We start from the raw sequence: 12932 nt of genomic DNA on the forward strand, positions 1-12932 counted from the left end.
ATGATGAACGAATGGGGGAGCCATTCGCATCTCCATTGAGATCCTAAGATCTTGATGCTGTCAGGGGTATCCCTGCGGTGCATCCCCCTGTACCCAGGGTGGGGGTCTGTTCCCAGAACTGAATGGCTCCAAATTCAGTAGGGACACAAGGTGTCACACTCACACGTTCTGCACTGAAAACATTGTCAACACAATGATGAGAGGGAATTCAGCACTGAGGATCCCAGTGCGCCTGGAGGGGCGGAGGGTGTGGAGGAAGGGGAGAGATGGAGGAAGGTGGATGGAGAAAGGGGTGTGGAGGGTTGGAGGAAGGGGCAATGGAGGAAGGGGTGTGGAGGAAGGGAGTGAGATGGAGTAAGGGGTGTGGAGGGTTGGAAGAAGGGGCAATGGAGGAAGGGTGTGGAGGAAGGGGGGAAGGATGGAGGAAGGGAGGGAGAAAGGGGTTTGAAGGGGCTGTGGGTGTGGGGGAAGGGAGAAGGATGGATGAAGAGGGGCGGAGGTAGGGGTTGGAGGAAGGGGTTTTGCCAAGCACACTTTTGAGGTCAGCCAAGGATTTGAACGATTTTGCAGAGGATTATGCAGCACCTCCTATATTGGAAAAGTTTGCTGGCGAGAGAGAACCTTTTAATATTAATAATAGCACACAATGAACCGTCCCTCAAATCAATAGGTCTCTGATTTAGTTAATTCAGTGAAACTTTTGAAAAAGATCCTGGCTGTTGGATAACATTCCTGTCACATCTTACTGGAGCATGTCCCACTCTCCACCCTGTTCAGAGGCTGAAACTTTTACACACCAAATGGCAGGATGTGTTTGGAATGGCAAAAGGATGGAAGAACTGGGTCAACTGCAGTGGAGTTGGCGTTAAAGGCGAGTTAATTTGTGGAACTCTCCCCGTGAAAGGCCGGTTGATAAAGGACACTCCCCACTGCCGGGTGGGACTCTACCTGGTCACCAGGTGGACACACAGTTGGGCTTTCCTTTGACCTGTTTACTGACTTGAGGCTGTAAATGAGTCAAGTGAGCGGACATTAGGGCAGCACGGTGGCACAGTGGTTAGCATTGCTGCCTACGGCGCTGAGGACCTGGGTTCGAATCCCGGCCCTGGGTCACTGTCCGTGTGGAGTTTGCACATTCTCCCCGTGTCTGCGTGGGTTTCACCCCCACAACCCAAAAGATGTGAAGTATAGGCGGATTGGCCACGCTAAATTGCCCCTTAATTGGAAAAAATAATTGGGTACTCTAATTTTTTTAAAAAGTGAGTGGACATTGACAATGCAAGACAAGTGAGAGTGTCCTGGACCAGGGCTAGGCTGAACAAGATTGTATTGTGGTGTTCCCCAGGTTTTAATGTATAAACTTCTACTCAATTCATCTCATTATTGCATCATCAAAAGATATGCAGCTGAATCATTCATCCTGATAAAGACGCATAATGGGAGACCACAATACCAATTCTCCAGAAGATGTTAATGAAGAAATATGTGTGTGTTTGTTTTATAAGATTAGAAGATAACACCCCCGTCATAACCTGCATCCCTTTCATTTTAAGTAAATAAGTTAATCAAGTGAACAAAATCATTGTATTCCCAGGACGGTGCCAATTGGGTTTTAAGCGTGTTTGCCTTCATATTGATGGATTATCACTGGGATATGGGCTGGAATGCGCTCCAATAGGTTCAATGCAGCTGACATGTTGCTGTTGAGGTTGAACATAGAACCTAGAACATAGAACATGCAGTGCAGAAGGAGGCCATTCAGCCCATCGAGTCTGCTCCAACCCACTTAAGCCCTCACTTCCACCCTATCTCCGTAACCCAATAACCCCTCCTAGGTCCCAGTGTAGAATCACCCAGTAACCTGGGCACTGCTGAATGGGCACCATTCACCCATTCATCCTTATCAGAACCCATAACCCACTCTCCCAGAACTGTCTGCCCAACGCCCGGCGCTTCAGGACGTTGCTTCAACTTGCTTACCAACGCTTAAGCGGGAGGGTAATGGGCGGGGGGGGGGTGGGGGGGGGGGGGGGTGGTAACACAGATCCAGTAACATTTAGTCCCTCTCGTTGACACACAGTCCTGAGCTTTTGTTGTTTGTTTTGTGTGTGTTTCGTGTGTAAATTGTGTGTGTGTTTTGTGGGTATTGTGTTTTGTGCTTGTGTGTTTTGTATGTTTGTGCATTTGTGTGTGTGTGTGTTGTGTGTTGTATGTTTTGTCTTCATGTTGTGTTTTCTGCTTGTGTGCTTTGTGTGTGTGTTTTGTACATATATTTTGTGTGTTTTGTGTTTGTGTGTATATTTTGTGTGTATGTTTTGCGTTTTGTGTGTATATTCTGTGTGTGTGTTTTCTGTGTATGTGTTTGCGTGAATAGTTTGTGTCTGTGTGTATATTATGTGTGTGTTTTCTGTGTGTGTGTTTGTGTGAATAGTTTGTGTGTGTTTGTGTGTATATTTTGTGTGTGTTTTGTGTGCATATTTTGTGTGTGCATATTTATGTGTGTGTTTTCTGTGTGTGTGTTTGTGTGCATATTTTGTGTGTGCGCTTGTGTGTATTACGGGAAAGAAACAGAATCAGCTAAAAGGCATGTCACAGATTCTCTTGGGACTCCACATGCTGAATATCCATGAGGCCAGAATGTGGAATGACAACACAAAAGGCGCATATATTCATTAATACTGGGAAGCAGAGGGCTGTAAATCCATTAGTCACAACTTGCCTCGAGGCGTTTTAGTTGTCAGGAATTAGAGCGGGAATCCTCCCCAGGATTTGGGAGGGGGGGGGGGGGGGGGGGGGGGGGGGTAGAGAGCGACATGAATGGAATGGGATTTTAACATGCCGCGTGACTCAATTTCACCACTTTAGTATAAATAATTCAAACTACTGGACGTTTGATGTCCGGACGAGTCAATTTCCCCAGAGATTTATAACTCAACGAAGCTCACAGATATCTGAACACTTATTACTATTGAAGAAACTGTAGTTTAAAACAAATCATTGCAGTGTTAATGTAAGCCTGCCTCTGACACTAAGAAAGATTATTATTAAAATCAACCCTCGTGCCTTTAATTCTGATCTCTCGGGGTTATTTTGTTATCACTATGGATCAAACCCAAGGTGCTCCTTCGAGGGAGCAAATACTTGGCGGAGGGAGGGGGGGGGGGGGGGAGATGTGAATTATAATCCGACAGAATCAGAAAGGAGAGTTTTCCCTACGCCTCCCCGGAGTCTCAGCCAGGGCAAAGTTAGATGCTCCAGGATTATGATTTTTTTTTCGGAAACCGATTGCAGCCACTCCTTCAACCTCGTGTCATCGGAGCAGCCCCCCCCCCCCCCCCCCCCACCAAACTGTAATATTAATAGGATTATTGAAAAATGCATCGACTTCCTTTTGAAGCATCCGAAGCCTTGACGTATTTCTGTAATCCTGACGCGGTGAAATGGGTTGGGGGGGGGGGGGGGGGGGGGGGCTCTGAAATCCATCGCCAAATAAGGCTGCTAAAATTAAACTTCAAAGCACCAGGGGGGGTTTGCTGTTTGTTGGATATGTACACCCCCCCCCCCCTCCCCCACCCACTCCCTATCCTCCTCCTCTTCCCTCCTGGCTCTCCATCCCTCTACTGGGACCCCCAAGTAAAGACACGGGATGTTTAATGTCAATCTGATTTGACATGCAGCAATTAAACTGGGATTCCAGCCCTGCCTGACGTGGCGGTGTGAGGCTCTATATAAACGCTGCCTGCGCGCTGTGCACCAGCCTCAGTTACCGTGGACAGCGCCCTGGTGCTGAAGTTGCTCCTGTGGAAAAGCCTGGCCCTGCCTCCTCCTTTTCCTTCTCCCCTCCTCTCCCCCCCTCCGGGTGCCAGAGCCATCTAACCACCCCCCCCCCCCCCCCCCCCACCACCACCACACTTCCCCCGCTTCCAGAACCATGTCCCGCGGAACCGTGAGCGGATTCCTCGCCCTCTCCTTCATCCTGGGCGAAGCAGCCGCCCAGGAGTTCGCCCAGACGCGGTTCATCTGCACCTCCATCCCGCTCGACATGGACCCCATGTGCTCGGCCCCGATGCAGAACAGCGGCCCGGTGGACGACATCAAGGGGACCATCCTCCAGCTGCGGGAGACCATCCTGCAGCAGAGGGAGACCATCATGAACCAGAAGGAGACGATCAGGGAGCTCACCGCCAAGCTGAGCCGATGCGAGAGTCAGAGTGTGTCTGAGCCCTCGGTGAGTGAGCAGAGCGGGCGGTCAGGGGGCAGTAGGAATCCTCCGGGGAAATCTCCCTCTAACTCAAGCGGACACATTAAATCAACTTGGACAAACTTTACAATCACTCAAAACACACGTGGACAATTTAGAGGTAAATGTAAGTGGCTCAGAACTTCCAAAGCGTCGTCAAACTAGATTAAGGTCAAGCTCACCGTGGAGATGACCCAATCCAGCATTGGTACAATCACCGATTGGAATCCCTCTTAGCAAATAGATAGGACTTTCCAAACAAAACCTAACCGATTTCCCGCAAAATGTTTGTCCAGGTTAGAGGGAGTGAATTTGGAGTTGTTTATCTGAAGTGGAAGTTCCCATTCCTTATTGACACAGGTCTTGTGGACATGTGTAATACACCAGAAATAGCGGCTTCTCATGTGAAAGGCGCTCTCATTGGGGCTGTCTTGACCGTTTTGTTAGGGCAATGCAGCTGGTCGTCACTCTCTAACAAGCTTCTTACACCTCTGTGTGTCTGTGTGTCTCTGTATCTGTGTGTGTGTCTGTGTGTGTGTGTTTTTGTATGTTCTCGGTGATGGCAACAGCAATACAACCGAGGAAATGTCTCCGGGCAGACAAATAGCCTGAAAGATCTCCTGCAGAACAAAATCGAAGATCTAGAGAAGCAGGTCCTGTCCAGGGTCAACAGTCTGGAGGAGACCAAAAACGCGGTGAGGAACGATTCGACGGAAAACAGGGGCAAGATTGAGAATGCTCTGAACTCCCTCCATCAGAGGATTAGTGATTTGGAAAAAGGTAGGCTGCTGCTGAGCAGACTCTGAACTTCACCAACCCCGGCGCTGCGAGTAGTGAAGTTCCAGATTTTGCAAAGAAACGGATAGAACTGCCCAGTTTAGATTGCAAATGTTATATTTCAGCAGTTGTCCCGTTTGTAGGACGGGGCTGGGACGCGGGGAGGTGAAGGGGGAGAGGGGTAGACAGGTTCCCTGTGGACAGTGCAGGCTGTGGGGACAGGACAGGCTGTGGGGGTGGGGGGGGGGGCAGGACAAGCTGTGGGGGGGGGGGCAGGACAGGCTGTGGGGGGGGGGCAGGACAGGCTGTGTGTGGGGGGGGGGGGGACAGGACAGGCTGTCGGGGATAGGGCAGGCTGTGGGGGACAGGGCAGGCTGTGAGGGGGGGGGGCAGGACAGGCTATGGGGGACAGGGCAGGCTGTGGGGGACAGTGCAGGCTGTGTGGGGGACAGGACAGGCTGTGGGGACAGTGCAGGCTGTGTGCGGGACAGTGCAGGCTGTGTGGGGGACAGGACAGACTGTTTGGGGGACAGGGCAGGCTGTGTGGGGGACAGGACAGGCTGTTTGGGGGACAGGGCAGGCTGTGAGGGACAGGACAGGCTGTGGGTGATAGGACAGGCTGTGTGGGGGACAGTGCAGGCTGTGGGGGACAGGACAGGCTGTGTGTGGGACTGGACAGGCTGTGTGTGGGACTGGACAGGCTGTGTGGGGGACAGGACAGGCTGTGTGGGACAGTGCAGGCTGTGTGGGACTGGACAGGCTGTGTGGGGGACAGGACAGGCTGTGTATGGCACAGGACAGGCTGTGGGGACAGGACAGGCTGTGGGGACAGGGCAGGCTGTGGGGGACAGGGCAGGCTGTGGGGGGGGGGGGGGGCAGGACAGGCTGTGGGGGGGTAGGGCAGTCTGTGGGGACAGTGCAGGCTGTGTGGGACTGGACAGGCTGTGAGGGACAGGGCAGGCTGTGTGGGTGATGGGGCAGGCTGTGTGGGGGACAGGGCAGGTTGTGGGGACAGGACAGGCTGTGTGGGGGACAGAGCAGGCTGTGGGGACAGTGCAGGCTGTGTGGAACAGGACAGACTGTGGGGGGGGGGACAGGACAGGCTGTGGGGGGGGGGGGACAGGGCAGGCTGTGGGGACAGGACAGGCTGTGTGGGGGACAGAGCAGGCTGTGGGGACAGTGCAGGCTGTGTGGAACAGGACAGACTGTGGGGGGGGGGCAGGACAGGCTGTGGGGGGGGGGGGGACAGGGCAGGCTGTGGGGACAGGACAGGCTGTGTGGGGGACAGAGCAGGCTGTGGGGACAGTGCAGGCTGTGTGGAACAGGACAGACTGTGTGGGGGGGGGGGGGGACAGGACAGGCTGTGGGGGGGGGGGGCAGGGCAGGCTGTGTGGGGGACAGGGCAGGCTGTGTGGGGGACAGGGCTGGCTGTGGGGACAGTGCAGGCTGTGTGGGACAGGACAGACTGTGGGACAGGGCAGGCTGTGTGGACAGGGCAGGCTGTGTGGGGGACAGGGCTGGCTGTGGGGACAGTGCAGGCTGTGTGGGACAGGACAGACTGTGGGGACAGGGCAGGCTGTGTGGACAGGAGAGGCTGTGTGGGGAATAGGGCAGGCTGTGGGGACAGTGCAGGCTGTGTGGGACAGGACAGGCTGTGGGGACAGTGCAGGCTGTGGGGGACAGTGCAGGCTGTGGGGACAGTGCAGGCTGTGGGGACAGTGCAGGCTGTGGGGGACAGGACAGGCTGTGGGGACAGTGCAGGCTGTGGGGGACAGGGCAGGCTGTGGGGACAGGACAGGCTGTGGAGACAGGGCAGGCTGTGGGGGACAGGACAGGCTGTGGGGACAGGGCAGGCTGTGTGTGGACAGGACAGGCTGTGGGGACAGGGCAGGCTGTGTGTGGACAGGACAGGCTGTGTGGGTGATAGGGCTGGCCGTGTGGGGACAGGGCAGGCTGAGTGGGGTCAGGGCAGGCTGTGTGGGGGTCAGGACAGGCTGTGGGGACAGGGCAGGCTGAGTGGGGGTCAGGACAGGCTGTGTGGGAGTCAGGACAGGCTGTGGAGACAGGGCAGGCTGTGTGTGAACAGGACAGGCTGTGTGGGGGTCAGGACAGGATGTGGAGACCTCCTGCTCGCCATTAATATCAAACAGCCTCTGCAATCCTGCCATTCCGCTGCAGTTTGGTAAAGATGGCAGAATGGTAAAAACAGACCCTGCCACCCCCCCCCCCCCCCCCCCCGGGCAATGGCAGTGCAGAAATGCTACCCCCCCCCCCCCCCAACACCATTCTCACAATGCCACAGGCTATATTTAGCCCCATGGCCGCAATCCGGCTTCTTGTTGGTTGGGGGGGGGGGGGGGGGGGGAGGCCGGAGCAGCGGGACTGTCTATAGATAGCGCATTACGGCAGTGTTCCGCCAAACTGAAGCAATCTGTTTGAGAAAACTTCATCCGGATGGTGGTTTAGAGACCTCCCCCTCGGAGCTGCTGCATTGTGAATTGCGCAGCGCCCTCTCCTAGCGGAGGGGGGGGGGGGGGGGGCTCAGACTGTCCCAGGACGCCGCTCACATGACTGGGATTATACTGCGGGATGCCTGGATGGGAAGGAATCTGGAGCGGCGGTGATATAAGAAGCGAGGGTTCTCCAGCATTGACACAGTGCAGCAGAAGCCAGCAGAACTCGCATTCCTTTCACAGGGAAGGCACTCTGGGGATAGGCACTGTTTCAGATACAGATCCCACTTCAATGGCTTACCCGCCATAAAGGTGATCCCAACCCAACAGACTCACATCACAGCCGCTTCTGATATTCTCTTCCCCACCCCCACCATTTTTTTTTTAACAGGACAAAGAAATTCGAGACCGACAGATAAATTCCAGATAACTTTCCCTCTGAGGACCAACTACATGTACGCCAAGGTGAAGAAGAGCCTGCCTGAGATGTACGCCATGACCGTGTGCATGTGGCTCAAATCCAACGCCTCCCCTGGGGTTGGGACCCCCTTCTCCTACGCTGTGCCGGGCCAGGCGAACGAGCTGGTCCTCATCGAGTGGGGCAACAACCCAATGGAGATTCTGATCAATGACAAGGTAAGGAGGGTGCAGCACCTTCCTTTCGCTGGAGGCATTCAGCTCATGGGCAACACATCACAGAAAGTGGGCTATTCGGCCCTTAGAGGCTGGCCCGTCCTGCCATTGAATCTCGGTTGACCCGTGATTGGACAAATGTGGGCCCTGAATGCCCACTGGGCTGATGCTGGGACTGTGATTTTTGGTGCAGTATCACTGGAGTAGAATTAATACTGGTGATTTTATGCACACAGACCCGCAATTCTAATGTAGAACATCGTAATGTAAAACATGTTCTTATGTACCTCTTATCTGGACGTTTGCAGTACTTTCTAAGCAATCTGGGACAGCTGGCCCCACAGATATTTAGTCTACATTTACAATACTTGGGCAGGGGGCTGGGTTATAAGGTTAACGATGCTTCATTTTAAACTCCCCCCTATGGGGCGCAATGCAATGGCAGCAGCAATTGATGGTACATATGGAGGATCATACATTGTGGAAGTAAACACATTAACACTTTATTTTTCACAGGTAGCAAAACTCCCCTTTGTCATCAATGACGGAAAGTGGCACCACATCTGTGTCACCTGGTCCACAAGAGATGGCGTTTGGGAGGCTTATCAGGACGGACTGAAGAGGGGCAGTGGTGAAAATCTAGCACCATGGCATCCCATTAAGCCGGGTGGAATCATGGTTTTGGGCCAAGAACAGGTAGACATCAAAAAACAGCTTGAGAAAAAACCTTCTGAATGCAGTCAGTCATGGGCAGAAATGTGTTGGATTTTGCACTGTCGTTTGGTGCAAATATCCTTTCGACCTCAATGTTAATCCAACGGCAGAGGGCGGTCAGCACCATGGAAAGCGCCAGAAAATGGCAATAGGCTGCAACTGGTAAAGGCTGGGAAGGATGAGCAGGAACAGCAGTGGTTAACTTGACACTGAGTGAACCTGCTCACCCAGCACGGCAAATTCACAGTGGCCCAGAACCCCAACTGTCTGAATCACACAACATGGCATGTCGGTGTCCTTCCTCCCATGAACCACAATAAACTCAATCAACCGAACTGTTGGATAAAATAAAAATGCAGTTCCCTAAAGGTGCACTGCATCCAAGTAAAACAAAATCTCAAAGGAAACTTAAAACATGAAAATACAAAATGTGATTGAGGGGGTCGATAGCGCACCTCAGTCCTCGCGGTGTCCAGCGGGCATGAAATGCCCCCGTTCCTTGGCCCCATGTAATATTTCAGGAAGATTAATTAATGGAGTCGACCCCTCTCCACCCACCCCAAGCATTGTTTGAAAGGTGTGGAGTATCGAATACCAATCACACTGCAAACCAAGGCAGGTTTGAGCGCTTTCTAAATTTAGAAACCCTGTTGCTCTTCTATCCCTCCTCCTTTGAGAGTAACCTTGAAATCCCCGCCCAGTGTACCTGTGTACCTCTCCCCACCCCTCCTGCAACCCCCCTTCATTACTGTAGCTGAGGAAATGCAGTTGTGTAGTGTAGGCAGACTTGCTCTATCGTCTTATTCCACCGTGAGATAAATGATAAACAGGCTGTCATTTGCATGTTGTTTGCCCAGAAAATTGATGGATATTTATTATTTCCTGGGACCTGGCTGACACTGGGCAAGAGCAGCATTTGTTGCCCACCTCGATTTGCCCTTAAACTGAGTGGGCTCCTTAGACTATTTCAGAAGGTGGTGATGTGTTTAGCTGAAGGTGGTAGATGTCCTCCCCTAAAGTGAACCAGATGGAGATTTTTTTTCTCTACAACAGGGGACGATAGTTTAATAGCGCCATTACTGAGACTATCTTGCAATTTCAGATTGTTTTTCTTTTAATTAATCAATCACATTCAAATTAGACCAGTTGCCGCGATGGTCTTCAAGCCCTCGCCCCTAGGACCATTGAGCGACATTGGCACCATGTTACCATCTCCCCAGTATTGTGACATAAAAGGCTCAACGCTTGTGGCAATTGCCATTCAGTGTAAAGTATTGAACTGTACATGGTGGCTGGGGATGGCATAGGAAGATTAACATCTCAACGGTAAACTTACTACACCATAGGATTTACAGAAGGAGGCCATTTGGCCCATCAAGTCTGCACCGGCCCTTGGAAAGAGCACCTTACCCAAGCCCACACCTCCACCCTATCCCCGTAACCCAATAACCTCACCCAAACATTTTGGACACTAAGGGCAATTTAGTGGTTTCCTCCCACAGTCCAAAGACGTGCAGGTCAGGTGGATTGGCCATGCTAAATTGCCCTCAGTGACCAAAGACGTGAGGAGGGGTTATTGGGTTACGGGGATAGGGTGGAAGTGAGGGCTTAAGTGGGTCGGTGCAGAGTCGATGGGCCGAATGGCCTCCTTCTGCACTGTATGTTCTATGTTCGAAGCATGGCTAATCCACCCACCCTGCACATTGTTGGACTTGTGGGAGGAAACTGGAGCACCCGGAAGAAACCCACGCAGACACGGGGAGGATGTGCAGACTCCGCACAGACAGTGACCCAAGCTGGGAATCGAACCTGAGACACTGGAGCTGTGAAGCAACGGTGCTAACCACTGTGCTACCATGTGAGGTTGGATGGAGGGTCAGCCACCCAGTGGGGAAGGGGAATAAGCGGACTGTCTGGTGCTGTCTGCCTGGGGTTAGCCCTCTCAGGGGCAGTCAGCAGAGAGACGGAGATTAAATGAAATGAAAATCGCTTATTGTCACCAGTAGGCTTCAATGAAGTTACACACACACATTGGGGCAGCACGGTATCACAATGATTAGCACAATTGCTTCACAGCACCAGGGTCCCAGGTTCGATTCCCGGCTAGGTCACTGTCTGTGCGGAGTCTGCACGTTCTCCCTGTGTCTCCATGGGTTTCATCCGGATGCTCCTGTTTCCTCCCACAAGTCCAAATATGTGCAGGTTACATGGATTGTCCATGCTAAATTGCCCTTAGTATTAAAAAAAGGGTTAGGTGGGGTTACAGGGATAGGTTGGAGGTATGGGCTTAGGCAGGGTGCTCTTTCCGAGGGCAGGTGCAGGCTCGAATGGGCCGAATGGCCTTGTATTGTAAATTCTATGAAACAGGCAGAGGCAGCATTTCCCAGTCACTGAAATTGTCATTTTGCCTCCCTCTGAATCAGGATACATTAGGAGGCGGGTTCGACGCCACACAGGCCTTTGTGGGCGAGATGTCCCACTTCCACATGTGGGACAGGGTCCTAACTCCGGGGGAGGTCTACAGCTTGGCCAACTGCAGCGCCAAGACCCTGGTGGGCAATGTCATCGCCTGGACTGAAGCTAACGTCGACATCTACGGCGGCGCCACCAAGTGGACATTCGAAGCGTGCCGCCAGGTCAACTAAAGCACCCAGAAAAGGCGGGGGACTGACTCCTGGTATCATGTACGGCTCCAGAATATCAAATTTCTCTTTCTTTTCAAGGAACAAACAAAAAACTTAGAAGAACTCTGTGCAAAAAAAAAGTTACTGATGTGTTCGTAAAAATATCTTTGGCACGACAACGGGATCACACTTCTCAGGCGTAAAAAAAAAATCTATAGAGGGAGCATCAGGGCGTCCTCTGCAATCACCCTCAACTTGACAAGCCGAGCAGTACCTTAGGAAAGCCGAGTGCTCTGATGGAGTGTTTACTTGATGCCAATTAGCCTGAGTGCCTGTGGCAGCCGACAAATGCAACCAGTTTTCTCTTTTGCATATCCAAAAGTGAAGAAAAAAAAGGGGATAAGCACGTTATTCCAAATAATTGCGTTGTAGGGACACGTCTTGTTAATAAAAAAAAACATTAAAATAAAGCTATCCGACCGCTGTACGCTACCGCTGCAAAAAAAAACACACACACAAGTACTAACGACTGAGGACACATTGGTAAACTGAAAGTGTAGAATAATGTGGGTGCTTTGAGGAAAAAAAAGAAACCAGTCCATCGTCTCACATCACAGGCTTACGGCATGGCGACTTATATTGTGTGTGTTTATTTTCTAATCCATTCTGCACAGCAGTCCATCAGACTGCAGGAGGCTGCCAGAGAGAGTGAGAGAATGCAAGTTACTTTGCGCCCTCTAGTGAAAAGGATTATTTTTTCTAAAAGGAAATTTTGCAAACGATACATTTTTATTGAATTTGATGCCCGAGTGAGGACGACTTTTCCCCCCCACCCCCCACCCCCCCAAATATTTAGATGACATGCAATTCAAATATTTCTGTTTTTTGGGTTGTCAGACATTGCAAGCGAAATAAAGTATTTATAAATGTATATAGTGTACAGTACGAGGAAGTTATATGTACCATAGACTGTCACATTCGAACCAAAGTTGTAAATATTCCGACTCCAGCTCCCCCCCTCTCCCATACTACCAGTCAATCTCACTTCTGAAGAGTGTAACGATTAGACACTTACATTATACGACCATTTCTTAAAAAAAAGCGCTATGTTTTTATGTCATTAATGCTTTTTTCATTTAATGCAAATGTGACATGTACTGTCAATTTTATTTTTACACAATAAAGAAAATGAAAGATCACTGGCATCAATCACGGTGGTTTTTATTTTATTGCGGCAAAGGTAATTCATGATCTGCAGAGTTTGGCGTGGAGGCGGCGTGCTGCCAATGCATAAAGCGGAAACTGTCCTGACTTTAGACCAGGGAGAACTTCCCCTGCATGACTATCTGTGACCTGTGCCACCCAGTATTACACTTTGACAGGAAGCTGGCGTGGTGGGCAATTGTCCACGAACAATGTTTGGTGCACAATAAATGTTGGGGGGTTGGGGGCAAATTTGTCATTTGTCAGCGAGAGCCCCCCACCCCCACC

The 12932-nt window shown here is 51.5% G+C and overlaps 1 protein-coding gene across 1 annotated transcript; it reads left to right on the forward strand.

The window, feature by feature from the left end:
* Nucleotides 1–3883: 3883 nt before the first annotated feature.
* On the forward strand, nucleotides 3884–12646 carry nptx1l (neuronal pentraxin 1 like). Its single transcript, XM_038777952.1, has 5 exons — nucleotides 3884–4228; nucleotides 4810–5020; nucleotides 7862–8106; nucleotides 8620–8799; nucleotides 11241–12646. Exons 1-5 carry the CDS (start codon nucleotides 3932–3934, stop codon nucleotides 11460–11462), a joined length of 1155 nt encoding a protein of 384 aa, XP_038633880.1. The 5' UTR covers nucleotides 3884–3931; the 3' UTR covers nucleotides 11463–12646.
* Nucleotides 12647–12932: the final 286 nt, after the last annotated feature.

The sequence above is a fragment of the Scyliorhinus canicula genome, chromosome 18, assembly GCF_902713615.1.
Source record: "Scyliorhinus canicula chromosome 18, sScyCan1.1, whole genome shotgun sequence".
Classification (NCBI taxonomy): domain Eukaryota; kingdom Metazoa; phylum Chordata; class Chondrichthyes; order Carcharhiniformes; family Scyliorhinidae; genus Scyliorhinus; species Scyliorhinus canicula.

Bases quoted from the DNA above. Each gene is read 5' to 3' on its own strand.
- nptx1l (XM_038777952.1), top strand. From the start codon at position 3,932: ATGTCCCGCGGAACCGTGAGCGGATTCCTCGCCCTCTCCTTCATCCTG. The intron at 4,229-4,809 runs GTGAGTGAGCAG...TGATGGCAACAG, and splicing joins AGAGTGTGTCTGAGCCCTCG to CAATACAACCGAGGAAATGT. The intron at 5,021-7,861 runs GTAGGCTGCTGC...TTTTTTTAACAG, and splicing joins GATTAGTGATTTGGAAAAAG to GACAAAGAAATTCGAGACCG.